At 38.4% G+C, this 22513-nt stretch overlaps 1 protein-coding gene across 1 annotated transcript in view; it reads left to right on the plus strand.

The window, feature by feature from the left end:
• The first annotated feature begins 213 nt into the window (after positions 1–213).
• Positions 214–22513, plus strand: part of SCG3 (secretogranin III) — a 38437-nt gene continuing 16137 nt past the window's right edge. Inside the window, exons 1-10 of the mRNA XM_055436303.2 lie at positions 214–562; positions 1213–1265; positions 1766–1811; positions 1906–2121; positions 6891–7033; positions 7820–7969; positions 10757–10934; positions 13431–13547; positions 18271–18354; positions 20048–20185. Coding sequence (XP_055292278.1) covers positions 472–562; positions 1213–1265; positions 1766–1811; positions 1906–2121; positions 6891–7033; positions 7820–7969; positions 10757–10934; positions 13431–13547; positions 18271–18354; positions 20048–20185 — 1216 coding nt within the window. The 5' untranslated portion in view covers positions 214–471. The remainder of the gene's footprint in view (positions 563–1212; positions 1266–1765; positions 1812–1905; positions 2122–6890; positions 7034–7819; positions 7970–10756; positions 10935–13430; positions 13548–18270; positions 18355–20047; positions 20186–22513) is intronic.

The raw sequence follows: 22513 nt of genomic DNA on the forward strand, positions 1-22513 counted from the left end.
ATCAGCCCTAGGACTGCGGCACAGAAAATACGCTAGCCCGTCTGTCGTCCCTCCCCCGCTTCCATTCGTGGAGGGAATTGGAGTAGCTTTGGAGTTGCTGACGCCATCCCTTCCCGCCTCTGACTCTCAGAGAGCATGCGCTTCCATCCTCACTTCCTCTCAAGGAGGGAGCGAGAATAAGGCGACGCCCAAGCCGACCCGCTGCCCGCTCTTGTCACAGGAACTTCAGCACCCACGGGACGGACAGCGCTCTCCTCCACCTGGAGACCTGAGTCCCGAGCGCCCACTGTCTAATCAATCCCTTTACTCCCGAGCCCAGCAGAGCTCCACTAGACGTGGAGCCCGGCCACTAGCCCTCCCCGCGCCCACTCTCCCAGCTTTTCCTGTTTTTACTCCTCCTTTCCATTCATAACAAAAGCTACAGCTCCAGGAGCCCGGCGCCAGGCTGTTTTCGAAGCCAAGCGTGGAAGAATGGGTTTCCTTTGGACCGGCACTTGGATTGTGGTATTGGTGCTCCACAGCAGCCCAGTTCAGGCTTTCCCCAAACCGGCAGACAGCCAAGGTACGTGGACCCTTTTCTTCCCACCTCCCTTCTATTTTGCTAGGGAAGGTAAAGCTTGATGTAATGCACGAGCTGTATATCACCGTGCCTCATTTTCTGATCACATAATATCCGTGCACATTGACAAAGAAATCAGTTAGAACTTAGAGCCAGAAGACAGATTTTCCTCACTTTTTAAATGATAGAGCAGTAGCACGGGTTGTTTTGAAAAATCTTGTTTTGAAATCGGGAGGGGGTGGCTTTTCCGCCTATTAAAGTGGTTTCGTTGTTTGTTTTTTTCCCTAGTCATCTTACAACCTTTCTCAGATTTTCTGTTCATAACATGTTCAATGTGTGATAAAAAAGCTTTTAATGTGCCAACAATTCCAATCCAAATTATGCTCTGTCTTCTTGAAAACAGCTGGTAAACCAAGTGCTAGAACTCAGATTTCTGATCAGTAATAAAAAGTGTAATTCTATACACCGGGATAATAAGCAAGGCAACGCTGATAATCAATTTTTATTGTATAATCTTATAATTTTTGTTAACATATTTTTGTTTCACAGTCATCCAAAAATATTTCTGTTTTCTTTTTTGAAGATTTTATTTAATGAGACACATTGTCTTTTGAATACACAATTAAATTTGCATTTGTGTGTGTTTATTCTAGACAAACCCCTACACAATAGAGAATTAAGTGCAGAAAGACCTTTGAATGAGCAGGTAGGTCAGAAGTAAATACTATTTCATTTTATTCTAGTTATTACTATTTAATGTAATCATATTGTGACCTTTTAGCCATTTTGAATTCACAGACCTCAAAACTTAATAATAAACTGACTGGAATTATGATGGGAAATATAATTTAGGTAATTTTTGTGTCCTGACAGTTGAATATAGAGAGTTCTGTATAAAACAAAGAGCTGACTGCATAAAAACCCAGTAAGCTCAACATCACATCCACTCTATTGTAAGATTTCTTAATTTATCAGAGATTTATCTTTTACCAATATTATCAGTGAAGGGAATTAATATTTATAGACCATTTGTTCTTTCTTTTATTTCATTTAATCTTTATGACAATACTTTGAGATAAAAAATATTATTTACATTCTAAAAACAATAAAACTAAATCCCACAAGGATTAAATTATTTAGCTATCATATTTGGTAAGTGGTAGAGCAATGATTTAAAACCGGGTCTATCTCCTGTTTGTTTCACAGATTGCTGAAGCAGAAGCAGACAAGATTAAAAAAACATACCCTCCAGGTAATAAGAAATTAGTTGATGCTAATTTAAATAATATAGGCTGTGAGAAGCTTAACTAAAATGGATGTGCTGGGCTTGGGGGCTTTTCTTCCAGAAAACAAGCCAGGTGAAAGCAATTATTCCTTTGTTGATAACTTGAACCTGCTAAAGGCCATAACAGAAAAGGAAAAAAATGAGAAAGAAAGACAATCTGTAAAAATTTCCCCAAATGATAATAAATTGAATGTGGAAGATGTTGATTCAACCAAGAATCGAAGACTGATTGATGATTATGATTCTACTAAGAGTGGACTGGACCGTAAATTTCAAGGTAAATGAAGAAAAAGAACTTTTGCTACCTATTTTCTCTAATCTGTAGTTTCACATTATAGGTAAGAGAAAGTCCTATACTTTGAAAATATCTCTTACACACTCACAATCCGTTATTAGTCCATGTCCAAAATTGAGAAAAGGCCCAAACTTTATGGATACCATGAACAATTCCAACTCCACAGAAGCCCAGATTTTATTGTCTCTTAAAAGGGTCCTTTGAGTTCAACATTCTAATTTATTTTAACTATAAATACAAAATATCATAATTCCCATATAATTAAATCAACAAAATACCCCCACATACACATTCCAAGGTGAAATACTTATTACTCCCTTTCCAGTGTTCTCTTCCTAACTATAGCCTGTCTCCCTAGGCATTCTAACCTTTCCATGGCTTCAGTTCCCATGTATATCCTGATGTCTCATATCATTAGCCCAGACTTCTCTGAACTATAGACCTATAACTAACTACCAACTTAACATCCTCCCTTTGAAGTCTCAGAAGCACCTCAAACTTAATATGTCCAATATTAAACTCATAATTTCTATAAACCTTATAATTTAGCCCTCTTTCCTCTAAGAAAAGCACTACTATACATCCTATTTTTCAAGACAAATCTAGGAGTCAAACCATTATTTTCCTTACCTCTCACATTCTAATCCATCAGTCTTATCAATTTTGCTTCCTATGTGTCATCTCAATTTTTTCCCTCTATTACCAGTCACCTGCATCCTTTCCCAAGCTCCAATCATGTCTCACTTGAACTACAGCAAAATATTTTAATGGATCTTCCAGCATTTGCTCTGACCCCCTATAGCTTATTCATGTAGCAGCCAGAGTGATATATTCAACACACAAATATGAGCATGTCACTCTTTGGTATTAAACCTACTAATAGATTCCCATTTCTCAGGATAAAACCCAAAATCCTTAATGTGACATCTACGGTCTTACATGGTCTGTCTACTTCCCTGTTTTATCCAGCACATGATCTGATAGAAACCTTGTTTCTTTCCATCATGGCACTGATTGCAGTTTGTAATTTTACATCCCTGAGTGTGACTACTTATGATTTATCTTTTTCTCCTAAAATAAACTGAAAACTCCATGAGAACAGAAAGACTATAGTCCCAGTGTCTGGAGCTCATGAACTGATAAATGAACAAATGCACAAATAAGGGAATACATGAGGGAATAAATTAAATATTGTACTGAGGCATTGAGATCTGCCTCAATTCCTCAGTGTATCTTCCATTCTGAGTACTGGTTCTTAGGAGTGAGTATAGATTTTCTTATGTGTCTTAATTCTTTTCCACGGGCCACAAGAGAACTATACTGATTATCTCTGCCAGAAAACAACTACTAATTAGACTTTTATAGGCTATCATAGCCTGAGAATTGTGTTGTATATGTATGGAGTAGGGGAGATGGTCTATATTTTTATACATTTCATGTTGCATACTACATGAAAAAGTTTTTTTGAATTCTACTTTTTTTAACCTAAAATATTTGGGCTAGCAATAAATAGGTACTGGGTATAGCTGCATGTGAAACAGATTTAACTACTTGGGTTGAGTTGACCGTTTAATAAAAATATAAAAATCATCTAATGTTTGTCTGACTGCTTTTTGGTCAGATGGGTTGTGCATGCAGACATAGGTAGATCTGTTTGTGATCTGATCACTAACTGAGCAACTTATTTTTAACATTGTTCAATATTTTATTAACCTCCTAAATAGATTCTGAACTATCAAGTGCTAGCCTGATGGCTCTAGGCTTGCCCTAGGGGTCATTTTAAGTCCAATTGAGTATATATAGAAGATTCTTGGAGAGAATGCTTTATGAGTAAATTGTTAATCTTCTCTCATATCCTGGTAATCCTGGAACCAGAAGGTTTGGGACCACCCAGGTGACTGGAGCCTCAGAGACATGCAAACTTTCATCCTAGTAGAGAGGGCAAGGGGCCTAACTTCTGCAGGGCACTTTTACACCTTTAGGAAACCTCTAAATAAGCTTGTGCTGGAGAACCCAACAACTCTCCTTCTTGGTGTTTTCTACAGTATGTGTGAGTTAGGATTTTTCCAAGTTTCTTTCAAGAAATATCGCTTTGGAGCTTCTCTGTGCATTCACCAAACAAATATTCATTGAGCAATTACTGTGTATCAGACTATGAGCTACAGAGTAACCTCTGTGTAGTTAGAGACCATGTCTAAACTATTTATCACTGTATTTCCAGTCTTAGCACCTATTAAGACTTTAATACTAATATATTGAATAAATGAATGTGAAGTGCCGTATTAGTTGCTGGAAATTCAAACTCAACTGGGCAGATGATGGAACAAGGCCATTTTATATCCACTTAGAACTAGAGCTGCTTTAAAAAGTTATAAATATTGAACTCATTTTTGCTTCCCCTCTGAAGTCTATGTAGGAGGGTGAAATACCCCTTCATGAGCAGTAGAGAAGTCATTCTGAGTAATTCTTTCCATTGAGGAGGAGCAGGGGAAATCATGGAAGGCAAGGAGCATTGCCCCACAGTTCAGCTATTAACCCCATCTAGCCAAGCTGTACTAGGGGAGATCTGAAGACGCAAGGCTACTTCTTTAGAGTCTTGCTAATGTTCTCCCTGTAGTGAAGTAAATGAACTGAAAAGCAGCCGTCTCAGTTATTTTCCAGCTTTAGCAGGCAACCACTATTCTTCCTTTTTCAGATCCCAAGGGATAAATGGGAAGGGAAATAAATTCTTCTGCCTCTCCCTAGACCTGGGCAGTTTCTGTTTCACTTATTCCCCAGAGTCTGACTTGCAACCCACAAATGGAAAAATCAGACCTAAGTGACAGCAAGTCTCTGCTCTGGAAAAAATGGATAAGGAACCCAATTTTGAGTCAGCCAGGAGGGGAGCTAATTTTACAGGGTTTTCTCAGGGACTTTCTTGCTCGTTAGTCACTCTAGTACACAGGACTCAAAGGCCTTGCAGCTTACTGGTTGGCCTGCGATTCAGCAATAATACACTGTCAGAGCACTCCCAGCCCTCCATGGGTAATCACCCTGCTCACTTTCCTAAGCTTCCTTCCAAACAACACAAAGATGATATTCTGCTTGAGGCTGCATACCCTTCCATCTTTGCAAAGTCTGGAAAAATCTATGAATCCCCACGAGCTACAGAAGAAAAAGATAGAACCAGAATAGAAATATGTACTAGGTTCTTCTTTCTTTGAGTGAATATGTTCAGAATTATTTGGACAGAATTTGGCTAGGGGTTCAATGTCTGTTTTCTCTAGAAGATAACTGCAGTTCCTTTATTTCAGGTGCAAATCCACTGTCCATAGTAATACAGCTCCATTAACTTTCATATGATACTTGGCAATTTAAAAGGTGCTTTTACATCTTATTTCATTTGATCCTCAGAATCCCATGAAATACATGCTCTTAATAACTTCCTTTATAGTGGTCCGTTCTGTTCTATTCCATCGCTCAGTCATGTCCGACTCTTTGCGACCCCGTGGACTGTAGCCTACCAGGCTTCTCTGTCCATGGGATTCTCCAGGCAAGAATACTGGAGTGGGTTACCATTTCCTTCTCCAGAGGATCTTCCCAACCCAGGGATTGAACCCGAGTCTCCTGCATTGGAGGCAGATGCTTTAACCTCTGAGCTACCAGGGAAGCCCCAGAATATATAAATAACAAGAGAGATCATTGGAGCTAAATTTCTGATCTTTCCTAGCTGCCTAGAGGTGACAAGAGGAGTTAAGTGCCTTGTAAACTTGCACACATGACTATCCTGTTCCAGGTGATATAGATTGTTGTTGTTCAATTGTTCAGTCATGTCCAACTCTTTGCTACCCCATGGCCTGCAGCACTCCAGGTTTCCCTGTCCTTTACTGTCTCCCAGAGTTTGCTCAAACTCATATCCATTGAGTCAATGATGTAATATAGATTGGAAAAGACCAATTGCTTCCTGGGAGTGCTCTGTGGGACATGGTGCCATTCTTCCTTGCCACCAACCCTACTGTATCCTTCCTTTTCCTCAGGATGGGCCCTTGCTTTAGTCTGGATTGGTACTGTCAAACGTACTCCCAGGAAACCAAGCATAAATGTCTGCAAGCTCTGCAGAGGTTTCCATAGATTTACATATTGTACTGTGCAAATCTGTTATCATATTTTAAAAGTTTAAATTTCAGGGACATAAAATAGGTTCCTTATTCTCTGGTGAAAGAGTTGTCACATTAAGCTGCCTTACATAAAGGCACCCTGATACCTGTTCACAAGTGAACAGTTATTCCAAGTAAGTCACAAAATCTTCAGTATATACTCTTTGATTCTGGGTGTGAGTCAGGTTCTCCCTCCCTCAGCCCAGGAATTTGCCTTCAAAGGGAGTACAAGTGCAGATAACACCAGTCTACTCCTTGTGTGGAAATGGAATATCAAATTGTGTAATATATAGAAGAGTGCTTTGAACAATAAGGCATACTATCTATTGGTATTTTACTTTTTGTACTATTAGCACTAAAATGGAGAGGCCTTTTGTGTTGTCTTCAGTTATTCCTCTTACAATCACATAAGAAGCTTTCAGAATTTCTATTACCATCCTAGATTCTTAACTTGAAGTCAAATTTTTTTTCAAACCAAGAGTTTACATGGACAAAGCCTCACCTTAAATATATTTCAAACATACCTGAGTGTACAAGATTCAGATTATAAATCAAATGTAATCCAAGAAACAGGTCTGTGATCCCACAATGTGAAGTTGTGATTTCTCTGTCTAGATGATCCAGATGGCCTACATCAACTTGATGGCACTCCTTTAACTGCTGAAGACATTGTCCAAAAAATTGCTACTAGGATTTATGAGGAAAACGACAGAGGAGTATTTGACAGGATCGTTTCCAAACTGCTGAATCTTGGCCTAGTAAGTCATATGCATGAGAACAAACCAAATTCGTACAGTTTGGAACATGCTAAGAAGCCAAACCACTTGATTCAAAGAGACAAATGTTTGTAATGTGTCTACTTTATACCAGTCACCATGCGTTTCGAGGACAAGTAAGACTCCATTCTTTCCCTCTAGGAATTTATGGTTTATCACAGGCACTAGACAAGTACGCACATTCTCATACTGCAAGTTGTGTAAGAACCATCAGCATGATTTAGTATGCCAGAAGATAGATTATATCCAGTTAAGCAATAAGGAAAAGATTCAGAGGTGGAGGTGTTTGAAGTGAGATTAGAAGGATGGTTAGGATTTAACCAGCAGAAATGTTTTAAAAATGTGTGAAGTGAGAAAGAAATAAGATGTGCAAAGCCATGCAATGATTGGGAAGCCCTACACAATCCAATCTGACCCTGACCCTGCCCTTGCCCCATTTTGGTTTCCAGGCACGTTAATACAGTCCTGGCAGGCTTTAGGAGGGTGCTAAATTTGCAGGTTTCAACAGTTACCTACCATGACCTGCACCTGAGGGTTGACAAACAACTTGAGGATTGTTTTCTGTGGGTTCCAACTGCTTCTTCCCAGCAGTGCTGGGAAGTCACTGTGACAGTCAGTGTATACTAGGGGCATAAACAAGGGATGTTCAGAAGATGGACCAGAACATTCTCTTGTCTTCTAAAAATATGTGTTCAGCTAAAGAGTTTAGTATTTTTAAACTACAAAAATAGAACTAACGGTTATATATATTTTGACTTTTTGTAACAGATTACAGAAAGCCAGGCACACACACTGGAAGATGAAGTTGCAGAGGTTTTACAAAAATTGATCTCTAAGGAAGCCAATAATTATGAAGAGGAACTCAATAAACCAACAAGCAAGACTGAGAGTCAGACTGGAAAAATACCGGAGAAAGTGGTAAGTGTATGCAAATACATATGCATAGATTATGTATGTGTGTATATGCATGTGCATGGATGTGTGTACTTGCATTTGTATATAATGAATACAATCCTTGTATAATTAATACTTTCAGTTCAGTTCAGTCACTCAGTCGTGTCTGACTCTTTGAGACCCCATGAATCACAGCACGCCAGCTGGTACCAAATAAGATGTGGGGTACGTGACATTTTTAGTCCACTTAAAATATATTTAATGAAACACCAATGAGTTAAAAGATGTAAATGAACTCCACTTTGAAAATAATGTAAAAATTCATGTTATATTACATAGTAAAGATTATGTCTTATACCCCCGAGTAAAATAACACATATTATGTGAAATGGTTATCTCACATACAATTCACATAATCCCAGTGCACTGGGTTCAAATGTTTCACAACTCTTGGTATCCAACTTCTGTTCACAGTGGATGTCATCATTTGCCCTCAACACCCCCCCAAAAAAAAACCTGGATTGATTTGATATTTTTCCACACCAGCTTTTTTTTAAACTTTTTATTTTGTATTGGGGTATAGCTGATTAACAATTTTGTGATAGTTTCAAGTGGGCAGCAAAGGGACTGCCATACATATACATGTATCTGTTTTCCCCCAAACTCCGCTCCCAACCAGGCTGCCACATACCATTGAGCAGAGTTATCTGTGCTATATAGTAGGTGCTTATTGGTTATCGATTTTAAATATAGCAGTCCTCACCAACTTTCATATTCCCCAGAGCCAGTTGCCTCATGCTGCCTCTCCGTCTAACCTGTGCTCTTCCCCCTGCTGCTTCCTCTTTCCATTGACTCAGGGGTCTGTGTTATCCTTTACTTAGACTTGTCATTCAATCATCTTTCATCTCCCTGGACTTCTTACCTTTTCATCTTTTCTCTGGCCTTAGCCAAGCTACTAAAATCATTCACTCCTCCTTGAATTCTTTTAAACTTCTATTTGGAGCCAACCATAGGGGGTATAAGAGAATATCAAACTCCTCACCTCTCCTTTCATTTTCTCCACCAGAGTGTCCACACCCCATGACTCCTCATGCCCTCTAACACCCTATCTCAAATACAAGGGAAAAGTGGTTTATAGGCTTATGGTACGGTTTTAGGGGAGGCTAGAGAACAGAAATTGGTATGAATTGTTCTGTTTTTACTATGTAGGTTAAAAACTCTCCTTTGTTCTCCCTACTTCCAATCTCCACCATCTGTCATCTTTTAAAACAGCTTTGGAAGATCCACCCACCATAAAAAAGTTTTCCAGACTTATCACGTAACTCATGGCTTTCACTCAAGCTTGCCAGTCTGAAGTAAAACTGACATAGCAATTTTCTTCCTTCACTCCCATTATGTACTCCTTACTTCTCGTCTCTAAAATGTCCATATGCATTAATGAAAACAAAATTATTCTTCCAATAAATATTTATTGAGATACCACCTACGTACCAAGCACTGGGGATACAATGCTCACTTAGAAAGGTATAATCCCTGTTTTCATGAAGCTTTACGTCTAAAGGAAGAGGAAGATGGTCTTCAAATAGTCATGTATTTTAATTGCAACTGTGTTAAATGCTCTGCGAAAAGAAACATGGTTCTGTAAAACCTCGTAGAAAAAGAAACCTGTCTTGGACTTAGGTTGGGGAGGCTTCCTGGAGGAGGTGACTTGAGCCAAAAACTGAAGTTAGGCATTAACTAAACTGAATAGGAGTTAACTTGTGAACATGAACGGCAACAAAGAGAAGGAGTGTGGAGTACCCAAATAACTGAAACCAGACAGCGTAACTACTACATATTTTTTAAAAAAATAACCTTGGCTACAACGTGGAAAATGCAGGGATGGGAATACATTGGAAGGTAGTTGTGTACCAGTTAGAAAGGAAGAAGTGAAGGTAGCTTGGACTAGAGTGGGACGGTGAAGAAAGAAATGTACAAATTTGGGATAAACTTAGAAAGCGTGGCCAAGAAGGCTACTGATGGATCAAATGTAGGGAAATGAAGAGGAAGAGGAAAGCAAAGCTCTTACATTTCTGTCTAGTTCACTAAGTGGAGAATGGATCATTAAGATAGGGAACATTGTCTACACATCAGGTCTGGGAAAAAATCCTGTGTACCCTCCCAGACAGCCTTTAAAATGTCACCCAGAAATCCCTAAGGTATGACGCTCTACTAGTATCAGACATTGTCACAGGCTTTCCTGTATCTTGGCACCATCCCTCTTGGTAGATTCTAAAAGTTCCTTTCCTTCAGTTCAGTTCAGTCGCTCAGTCGTGTCCGACTCTTTGCGACCCCATGAATCACAGCACGCCAGGCCTCCCTGTCCGTCACCAACTCCCGGAGTTCACTCAAACTCATGTCCATTGAGTCAGTGATGCCATCCAGCCATCTCATTCTCTGTCGTCCCCTTCTCCTCCTGCCCCCAATCCTTCCCAGCATCAGAGTCTTTTCCAGTGAATCAACTCATCGCATGAGGTGGCCAAAGTAAGGCAATTTTATGGAAAAACACTCATGAGTATTGGTGAAGGGAAACCTGGCCAGAACAGGAACCTGCCTATTCTCCCTGGAGCAGGATTCAGGGTCTTCAGGTAAAGCACCTGTCTCTAAATATCAATGCCCTTCCCATGTGACTTGATGCCCACATGCCTGGAAAAGAGTTTGATCTTGTGAAGGAAGAGTGTTCGTGCACTTCAAATTCAAGAGCATCACAGATGAGTGTCCATTAGTTCTAACAAAATGTTTATTTTGTACTGATCGCCCCCAACACTGGAGACTCCAATGGCAGCAATTCAAGATGCTTTTACTAATGGAGAAAATGATGAAACAGTGTCTAACACCTTAACCTTGACAAATGGCTTGGAAAGACGAACTAAAACCTACAGTGAAGACAACTTCGAGGAACTCCAGTATTTCCCAAACTTCTATGCACTACTGAAAAGTATTGATTCAGGTAAACATTGTTTTCTGATCATGTGAAACAGAAACAGTAATTCCAGGAAATGTGTGGGTGGGTTTTTTTTTCTTCCTGTTTTCAGTTTCTAAATTCAACCTTCAATGACATATATTATGGCCTTGGGGAAAATGGTTCTCATTGATTTTTTTCAAAAGTGTACTAGTCATGGAAATATTTAGGAAAGGATAATCAGGAAAGGTGGGATTTCTGGATAATTTAATCTTCATATTAACAGAGGGTTCATTTATTTGTTCAATAAACAGGTATTGAACACATGTTGTGTTCCTGGTATTGGAGTGAACCTTGTACCCATGTAGGGATGAATCAGAGAGCATTCCGGCCTGACCCAGTTCAATCAAAGCTTTTATTGCAAATCTCTATAAGGTTTTACTTTCCTCCTTCAGTAGAACAGTGTATTGAACATAATTTATTATTTTTAAATGATATAGAATTTTGCTTTTTAGATATTTTCAACTTGTCTTCAAATGAAGTGAACATTGGACTAATGAAGGTCAGGAACTCAAAACACACTTGGGAAATGATTTGCTTTTCTAAAAAATGAAATCCTTAATATAGTGTTCTCTTTTCTAAGTGCACCAAAATGAGTTGACTGAAGATTTCAGTTCATGTTTATTTTTGGTTAATCTGCAAGGAGGATAATAATGTGCCAATTTTATGTTGTTGTTATTATCTAGATAGATGCCCTGTACTGACTTATGGCTTTTCTTCCTCCTGTTTAAAGATTCATCCCCAGACTGAACATTTGTAATAAAGATTTATGTAATTGTAATGTATTTTCCCAAGAAGTGACCTTAGAGTGAGCTTTCATTTCTGGAGAACATCCTTTTGTCCTTCAGTCCCAGACATTGACCAGATGGCACCCAGCCCCTCTGCTGGTGTCTGCAGGGCTTATGCATCTTGAGGGTCCATTCTGAGCCATCTTGCCCTACTGGTTGGCAGATACCCAGCTCAGAACCTCTGTCATCTTGGTGAGTCACTTCTTGTCAGTGAAGTGCATCAGCATGATACTAAATATTTTTATGGATGTGACCTTGAGCAAATAATGTGACTGCTGAAGTTATCATTTACCTGCACTTCCCAGGACTTCTCTCACCCATCTCTTCTCGCACTTTCCTCTCTCCCAAGTTTGTGACTTCTATATGGTATTTTTCAGATTCCATCATATGGAATATTTTTATTTTATGTGCTTTAATCTTTTCAGTTTCCTTGACCCCATTTCTTCTTGCCTTTGTTTTTATAAACTTTTAATTTAAATACTTATACTGAGGGCTTTGATACTACCCATCTTTTTCACTCAAGGTCTGAACCAATTGAGAAATAATAGAAAATGAAAGTATCTTCGATACTGATAGAGACTAGGTTGTAGAATGTAGCTTAGTGTGAGAAGCAGCAGTGGGCTTGCCTATTCCCTGCTCCTCAGTCTACCTCTCAGAACAGCTCTAGTCTTAGAATAGTTGGGAGTTTATAAACCAGGCCTTTTTCCAGGTTCCTGCCTTCCACTGTTGCAAAGCAGTGGAAAGAAGATTCCAAATACCCATCAGTCAAGAAATGTAGACTAATGGCTGTTGGCTGCTACCAGCCCCATCTGTGAGAAGGCTGAAAAGTCGGGGGGAAACGCTAGAGGAAGTATGTAGAGAAAATCCTTCATGGCAGCAAAGAGTAGGGAAGCTGTCCTCTAGCAGCATAGGTTTTCTTTTCTTCAAAAATGGAAATAGATTTTTTCCTGATTTTAGAATTAATGCAGCCACTGAACTACTACAGAATCACTGGTCACCTTGTTCTATCAAGATACAGAACAGCATGTCAAATATGAAATTTCCAAGAAACTGTTAACAGTGGTTAATCTATAGGAAGTTAACCTATAGTGGTTTTGCCCATAGGAAGTAAGCGTTGGGGGGAGGGGGAAGAAGAGAATATCGTGTTCACTTTTTACTTCTGTACCATTGGAATATTTTCACGATTTGTGTATACTCTTTGAAATGAAATCAAGGTTAGAAAGCAATATATACTCCAGTTAAAAAAATCAACCTTGAATTTAAAAACTAAACATACATGTGTGTTCCTATTTCAAATATTAAGCTTGATTAATGAAAAGAAGTCATTCTTGCCCTCAAAAACGTATGAGTAGAGAAGGGTTATTGGGTTACCAATCAGCTAACTTTCCTTCGAGTTTCTATTATTCCTAGTTGCAAACTATATCATCTATTCTATCAATAAAATATTCTAGATTATGATAAACCTCTTTGGAAAAGTTATAATTACTCATTTGTGAAAAAATTAAGTATATCAGTACATTATCCTATATTCCCAGTCAAGACATGCACTTTTCATAAATATATTTTAGCTATAAATAGTTTAGCTATAAATGTAGGGAGAACTATTTCAATAAGATGCTGTACTTCATAAATTAACATTAAAAGATGAAAATATATGCCACCATTTTTTAAAAAATTATTTTGTTCTTTTATATAGAAAAAGAGGCAAAAGAGAAAGAAACCCTGATTACTATTATGAAAACCTTGATTGACTTTGTGAAGATGATGGTAAAATATGGCACCATATCTCCAGAAGAAGGTGTTTCCTATCTTGGTGAGAGTCCTATCTCTTGTTTTCACAGTGGCTAGTTTTCATTGTCCAAAATAAATGAGAGATTTGGGAATAATTATTTTACTAACTTGATCATTTATACCAAAATAGCCTGACTCATCTGGATTACCAGAATTGCCCAGCTTGACAATGTATACAAATAAAATTAACCTGACATTTTCAATTCTTTATAGATCCAGTTCAACTACAAACATTTTACCTCTGTTGTATTCTGTTTTACTAACATTTTCTAATAATTTTCTCAGAGATAAAATTAAAATTTGTCTTTCTTTTTTTCAATTGTGTTCACATGGTTGGCAGTAAATGTCTTGATTTTAACCAGGGGGGTCTGTGTGTGGTGAGGAGGAAGGAGTAGTGGACTGGGCAGCAGAAGCTCTGCCTCAGACCACGTCCGTCATGCCCAGGAGAGCATCCATCTTTCTGGACCTCAGTCTTGTATCTGTGAGATCAAAGACTCTGTTACTTATATCAGTTCAGTTCAGTCGCTCAGTCGTGTCCAACTCCTTGCGACCCCATGAATCACAGCACGCCAGGCCTCCCTGTCCATCACCAACTCCCGGAGTTCACTCAGACTCACGTCCATCGAGTCGGTGATGCCATCCAGCCATCTCAGGGGCTGATAAACTATTACTCATGGGCCCAATCTGACCCATGACCTATTTTTGTATAGCACACAAATCAAAAATAGCTTTTACATATTTTTAATGGTTAAAAAATGTCAAAAGAAGAATAGTATTTTGTGACATGAGAAACTAAATAAAGTTCAGACTTCAGCATCTGTAAATAAAGTTTTACTGAACAGCCATGTTCCCCTGTTTTAGTGTTGACCATAGGTGCTTTTGTGCTACAGCGACAGAGTTGAGTAGTTGAGACTGTGTGGCCCACAAAGTCAAAAATATTTACTCTTTGGCCCTTTATAGAAAACGTTTGTCAACCCTTGATTCCTTCAACTTTATAGATAAGCTGAAACGATCTTTGATTCTGCATTCAGGTTGTTAAAAGAAGAAGAAAAGCCTTTTGTTTTCCTGCTTTGCTTTACTTAATTAACAAATACCATTCATCTTAGATGTTCTTTGGGCAAGATGAACTCAAGGCCGCCTACTCTGATCACTGACAGGGGAGGGAGAATTAAATGGAAGAGAAAATATCATAGGACAGAGTAATCCAGTTATTCTGTATAAATGCCATTTTTTTCTACATGAAAACTAGTTTTACTCTTTTTTTCTGATTATAAAAGAATATATTTATCTTTAAAAATAGTCAATGCAAAAAGATATTAAAAAGACAGTGAAAAATCACTCATAATACTAGCATCCAGGTAACATTCTGGTTTATATCCTTCTAGATATTTTTCTGTATGTGTGTACACACATACATACCTATGTCATTTTTTTCTTTTATTTTTTTTTAATGGGCTCAAGTTACACACCGTGCTTTGTGGCCTACTTTACCCACTTAATAGTAGATCAAAAACATTGTTTCAAATCAATCACTGTTTCATGTTAATACTTGGTGACTCAGAAATTCCACACTTAAGTCATTTATCCTATGAAAATAAATTAGATCTGCCACAAAGTCTTGTGTGCAAGCCAGGTATTTCTACTATTTTTTTTTTCAATTTTTAAGATTTTATTTTTTTCTTGGAAGTTGTGACACTGAACTACAGTTTCACAAATTAGCAAGAACCTGATTCTTACCCTTTAAGAGTATAATTAAAACAAATGAAGTATTTTTTTAATTGGGGTTTAGTTGCTTTACAATGTTGTGTTGGTTTTTGCTGTACAGTGAAATGAATCAGCTTTATGTATACATGCATCACCCCTCCCCGGACCTTGTTTTTTATTTTTATTCCACTATTATTTATAGGTATGCTGTTCAATGTGATAGTCACATTGCTCTTTAAATTAACAATAATTAAAATTAAGCAAAATTAAAGATCTAGTTTCTCATTTGCTCTAGACACATTTGAAGGCCACAGATAGCTTGTGGCTACCATATTGAACAGCACAGAAATGAGTATTTTCATCGTTGTAGGAAGTTCTATTGGACAGCACTGGCTTATAGAAACAAAACAATGGAAATAACCACAAGAGGAGACTATCTAAATTATTTATTCTTACTTAGACTAAATTTTATCTTTAATGTTTGTGTTTTTAATAATTGTATGTTTATAAACAATAAATATGGTTTAGAAAAACAAAGGACACAGGGAAATATTCATGATATACTGTTGCATGCTTAAAGCCATTTAGGACATAACCTTAATTTTGGTATTAAAAAATGGATATACTGGGAGGGGATTTATGTATACCTATGGCTGATTCATGTTGATGTCTGACAGAAAATAACAAAATTCTGTAAAGCAATTATCTGTCAATAAAAAATAAATAAATTTTTAAAAATGGACATACATCCATAAAGTTGGAAAGAAATGTACCAAAATATGATCTGGGCAAAATAAGTGCTATTTTTTTTTTAGAATTTTCTTATCATTTTCATGTATAACTTTTACAATCAGAAAATGAGTTGTACATGAAGACTTTTCTGTACAAGCGTGTTGGCTTTTGACCTCCACTGCCATGGAGGTACACGCTCAGACACCTGAGAGCTCAGTGGCAGCATGGGTAGAAGGGAGAGAATGAACTAACCTCGGCTCCTCCATCTCGGCTTGTGACAGTGATCAGTGGTCTACACTTCTGTTCTGGTCCCAACAGTATGTGGTGACTACAAAGGTTGCCAGCTGTGGTTGCTATTTCAAAACAGAAAGCAGAAGGCATCACACAATAGAATATACTGATTTTCATCTCTAAAAGGGATGGGGTAGGGTAGAAGGAAGAATTTTCTTAAGAAGTAACACAAATAATGGAATCTTTGTAGACTAATGGTAAAGAAATGCTTGTTTGCACATAGCCCTGTCCTACTAGTGAGATGGATATCTGACTGGTTAAATAAACTGAATACCAAGAGTATGGATTCAAATACACTACTGCCCTGAAGTGCACACAGTCTAGATTCCTATCTGGTAACACATACAAGATGTTACTCTGAAGAGCAGAATTAGGACAAAGACAAGAATACAGATTTCGGCTTAATATGAGTAGAGAAATTCTCACCCTTAAGACACTTAACATGATGGAGGTCTTAGCTAACTCTTGGGAGTAATCATTTTGCAGAATATAAGTGTATCAAATCAACATGTTGTATACCTTAAACTTACACGGTGCTCTATCTTAATGAAAATAAAAATTGTAAGACTAACAACAGAACTAGCTGCCTCATAGTGAGGGCCCTGAGTGACAGAAATCCAACTGTTTGGCTTATGCAAAAAGGGAATTTATTTCCTTATGTAACCAAAAAGTCCAAGGGTGGGGGTAGTCTAGCTTCATGTTTGTGAAGCCCACCAAAGTGTGAGAATCCATTCCTTCTCCACCTCACTGACTCTCTGAATATTGATTCATTCCACATAAGCAACTCCATTATGAAACAAGATGGCTGGCACAGCCTCAAGCTCACATCCTCATGGTATAGCAATCCTCGTGGAAAGAGAGCATCTTTCTCCTAGCATTGAATCTCACTGGCCTGGCTTGAGTCATCTGCTTCTCCTTGAACTATAGCCCAAGGGATGCGGGGGGCAGACCTGGGTTATTCATGGATTGTAGCTCACCAGGCTCCTCTGTCCGTGGATTTCTCCAGGCAACAATACTGGAGTGGGTAGCTATCCCCTTCTCCAGGGAATCTTCCCAACCCAAGGATTGAACTGGGGTCTGGGCTTTCCTGGTGGCTCACTGGTAAAGAATCCTCCTGCAATGTGGGAGACCTGGGTTTGATCCCTGGGTTGGGAAGATCCCTTGGAGAAGGGAAAGGCTACCCACTCCAGTATTTTGGCCTGGAGAATTCCATGGACTGTATAGTCCAAGGGGTCGCAAAGAGTCAGACATGACTGAGAAACTTTCACTTTCTCCCACATTGCAGGTAGATTCCTTACCATCTGAGCCACCAGGGAAGCCCATTCAGCCACCACTGGAGCCAAATATGCTGGGAGTGGGAGAGATGTGGGCTTTCCAAAGGAAAATCAAGATGTAGTTACCAGGAGGCATTGAGTAGACCAAAACCACAGGTGTTCATTATGGTCCCCAACCCTGGATGTGTTCTAGCCCTGGCCTGAAATGTGGAAGAGACTTCTGCAACTAACTGACTAGGATGCTGAGCTTGAGGACCTCTAATTATATGCCTTGCCATCCTGAGAGTCAATGATTTCTAGAAATATAATCCATATCAAAGCATCTTACTAGCGGTGTTTTGCTTTTTTGTTTCATTTTGGTTTGGGCTGCACTGGGTCTCTTTGCTTTGTGCAGGCTTTCTCTAGTTGTGATGAGAAGGGGCTACTCTTCACTGTGGTACGTGGGCTTCTCATTGTGCTGGCTTCTGTTGTTGCAGAGCACAGGCTCTACACACAAGAGCTCAGTAGCTGTGGTGTACGGGCTTATTTGCTCCTCGCTTGTGGAGTCTTCCTGGATCAGGGATTGAACCTGTGTCCCCTGTATTGGCAGGCTGATTCTTATCCACTGTACCACCAGAAAAGTCAACTAGCATTGTTAATATTGTGGAATTGCTATTGTGATATTTCGGGTGAGATTTAAACATTTTTAGTAGAATTTTGAAATCATCTTTCAAGACATAACATTTCTTCTCCTCCCCCTTCCAGAAAACCTGGATGAAACAATTGCTCTTCAGACCAAGAATAAACTAGAAAAAAATGTTACTGACAATAAGAGCAAACTTTTCCCAGGTATGATTTTACTATTTATTTTCCAGCTTTTAGCAAAATAACCCTTTTGAGGGGTAAATCATAAATGTCAGTAAATATTTGTAAAGAATTACAGATTTCAAAAAGTTTGAAATCTGAAATCCAACCATAGGACTAAGTAGCTATAACCTTGGCCAGTTTCACTACAGAATCTGATCCCAAGAAGCACTAAAAATAAATGAAGCCTTTACTGAAGATTTTTAGGTGGTAGTTTGTGGGTAAAGATGAGAACTGTGTCACAGGTTAAACAATCCTTTCTAAAATTCTCCTTTAGGTATCTTTTTCTCTGCCCAGATCACCATCACCCAGACCACTCTCCCAGACCCTCTGCCCCCTCTCTGCTGTTCCCTTCCTTGCTGTCCCCTTCTCTCTCCTCTGGGACAGTGCCCTGTGTGGTAAGACTTATGCCCTTGTCTCGGTTTCTTCACCCCTGCATCTCCACCCATCACCCTGCTTAGCATGTCAAATGCCATGGGGTAGCCTTTCAGGGATGCAAGATGGACAAAAAGAGAAAAGATTGCAAACTCTTATACTTTAATTTTTTGTCCCTACCACAGAGATTATGTACATATATTTGATAGAATACATACCCCTTTAAAATGACGTTTTCAAGCAGTTTTTAGTAACCTGGAAACATTGCTCCATAATGATGCTAATGACAAAAGCAAGGAACAAAATTGTACAACTAGGAAAAAATTATGCATCCAAAAAATATATATATATACACACACACAGTACCCCACAAAACTAGTAGTGGATATTTTTACAAAATGAGACAATAACTGATTTCTTTTTTCCTATTTTTCTGTAGTAATAAAACTTTTATTGAAAAAAAAAGCTTATCATTAGACTGCTTGATGTTCCCTAGTTTATTGACCACAGCAATACATTACAATTGTTTTCACGGGGTTACTTACTTCATGGTTTGATTCTTTAATTCAATATAGCATTTGTAGAAAGAAATATAGGGGTTTTTTGGCCATGTTGTGTGACCAAATTGTGGGGATACTAATTCCTCAATTAGAGATCAAATCTTTGTCCCCTGCAGTGGAAGCATACGGTCTTACCCATTAGATCACCAGGGAAATCCCAGATATACAGTTAATTTAAGTGAGAAATGAGCAAGGATTATTATTGACAGCAAGGGTCCGTTTCTCTTCTTTGTGTTAGTGTGACCAGAGAAAGAGGCAGGAGAGAAGTCCAGCCACAGCCCCAAACCCTTATGTGTTATTCTAACAGACTGTTCTTCAAAAATAACATTGAGGAGAGATGGGGCAACTACAGTTATTTTCATTTGAAATCAAGACTCAATACTTTGGAAACTGACGTATCTCGCTTGAATATCTTTGTTGATTAAAATAAGGAGAATAACAGTGTGTGGTAGAATGAAAAAAACACAACCAGAATCCAGAAAACTGGGAGTGGGCGAGCTGGCCCAGCTCTTCTGCCAACTCGGTGGCTTGGCACATCTCTTCGGCACATCTTTCCCCTCTTCGGGCCTCAGTTTCCTCTTCTGTCAAATAGGGAGGGGGAGGAGTCAGACTAGGTAATCAGCAAGATCCTTCCAGCTCAAAAAGTGGTCTGACCTCAAACTATGCTTTTTCAATAAAATTTATTTCTACACTGGGATATAATACATGAAATAGGGTTATAACAGTGTACAATCCGATTACAGTGCCATCAGAGAAGAGTCATGAAGAAACAGACAGTACCAAGGAAGAAGCTGCTAAGATGGAAAAGGAATATGGAACCTTGAAGGATTCCACAAAAGATGATGACTCCAACCCAAGAGGAAAGACAGATGAGCCCAAAGGTATGAAATTGACAGCTCTATGTTGACAATGTTGACAATTACATTGGGGAAGCAAAAACTTTCACTTGAAGGCAAAGTCCCACCAAATCTGAGAAATTAGCACCATCTGTATAGAAAAGATTCAGCATGTGGTACTTTATTTAAATAGAAATCTTTTTTGATGGCCCTGACTGTCCTGGGATGGCAAATTGGCTTCTTTTGTTGATCTTTAGTGTCCAATGGGCTTCTGTGCTTGGGGAGAAACATTCACGACCATTTGTGCTTTGCTCAATGTCTAGTTTCTGAACTTATAAATTAAGCAATTTTTATTTAAACATAATTGACACTCCTCTAAACAGTCGTATACTACTTATTCAACAAAGTCATCAAAATTTACGGATTTAACAAAGCAGATTTGCTTAATCATTTATAGTGATTGCAACCTGAAACTTTCAAAAACTTGATTAAAAATATATCAAATTTCCTTAAATAACCTAAATACTTAAAAAAGAAAAAAAAAAGCACTAAACTAGCTCAGTAATTATAAAACCTGTTTTTATCCTTATTCTTACACATTCCTGGGGTTCAGTTTTTACTCAGCTTAAGGAGATGGCAACCCACTCCAGTGTTCTTGCCTGGAGAATCCCAGGGACGGGGGAGCCTGGTGGGCTGCCGTCTATGGGATCGCACAGAGTCGGACACGACTGAAGCGACTTGGCAGCAGCAGCAGTAAGTCTATATAATCTTCCCAGGTTTTGAGACACATTACCATACCCTCAAAGAAAGATACTCTGTTACGTTGTAAGTTCAAAATCATTAACCCTTAGATTTCAGGTCATCATGTGGGATCTGGATGCATAGTCCAGTGTTTTGAGCCCCTTTAATTAAAAAGTGTGCTGGTTATATCATGGAAAATTTATATATCTTTCTCAGATATTCTTTTTCTGAAATTCAGTGTCTTTACCAGAAGTTGTGAACAGATGGCTTAAACCTACTTTTTTTTGTCATTATGATATATTGAACTCTTTGGTATAATTGGAACCTTATTTATATCTTATCTGTATCTTATTAGTAGGGTCATCTAGAGGTTTCATTCCCTGGAAGCTGAGGGAGTGGATCACTGCTCTATTGGGGGAGAAGGTAGTGAGTATGACATTCAGCTATTTTATCATCTTGAAACACACCATTGGGCTCCTTTTTCATTGTTTAGTACTTATAATCATTAGTGGCAATGAACTGACAGACTTTGCTTATTTCTTGCTATACTGTAAGGCCACAAAAGCTGATCATGTTCATGATATAGCTCTTTTTTTAAAAACTTTTTATTTTGTATTGGGATATAGCCAATTAGCAATTTGTGATCCTTTCAAGTGAACAGAGAAGGGACTCAGTCATACATACTTGTTGTCCAGTCACTAAGTTGTGTCCAACTCTTTGCGACCCCATGGACTGGAGCACTCCAGGCTTTCCTGTCCTTCACTAACTCCCAGAGTTTGCTCAAACTTATGTCCATTGAACCAGTGATGCCATCCAGCCATCTCTTAGCTCTTAATTTTGAAGAGACTGACCCACATGCAAGTTCCCAATCTTTCCTGCTCATATAGATAGAAACAGGTTCACATTCATACTTGTTAATAGACCCATGCTTAATATGTCTGTATATTAAGTAGAAAAGAAAATAGTTATTTATCTCTTTGTAACTTAATTAACAGCAATAAAAGTACAAACTATCTCGCTTATATTAAGAGATTAAAAGATTATACTGCTTTCTTTGTTAACGTCCATGCGTGCATGCCAAGTCTCTTCAGTTGTGTCCGACTCTTTGAGACCCATGGACTGTAGCCCACCAGTTTCCCCTTTGTTAACATTTTATATTAAGTTTTTCCATTTTTGTAAGTTGTTCCAGTTGATAATAATGGTGATGATGATGATTTTTCTGTTTAAATTAGTGTACCTTAGGCAGTAGGAACCCAGCCTCCAAGTTTCTCCTTTATCCCTTTTGCACTGTACCCAGTGGTTTTTAAAGCATCTGTGCTCTCTGGCAACAAAAGGCTTTTTTTAAAAAAAATTGAAGTATAGTAATTTACAATGCTGTGTTAGTTTTAGGTGTATAGCAAAATATGTATGTATATTCTTTTCAGATTCTTTTCCATTATAGGTTATTACAAGATAATGACTATAGTTCCCTGTGCTATACAGTAGGTCTGTATTGTTTATTTATACATATTAATAGTAGTGGGGGCTTCCCTGATGGCTCAGTGGTAAAGAATCTACCTGCCAATGCAGGAGACTTGGGTTTGATCCCTGGGTCAGGAAGATTCCCTGGAGAAGAAAATGGCAACTCCAATG

The sequence above is a fragment of the Moschus berezovskii genome, chromosome 9, assembly GCF_049115385.1.
Source record: "Moschus berezovskii isolate FMDL1 chromosome 9, NW_MosBer_1.0, whole genome shotgun sequence".
Lineage (NCBI taxonomy): Eukaryota > Metazoa > Chordata > Mammalia > Artiodactyla > Moschidae > Moschus > Moschus berezovskii.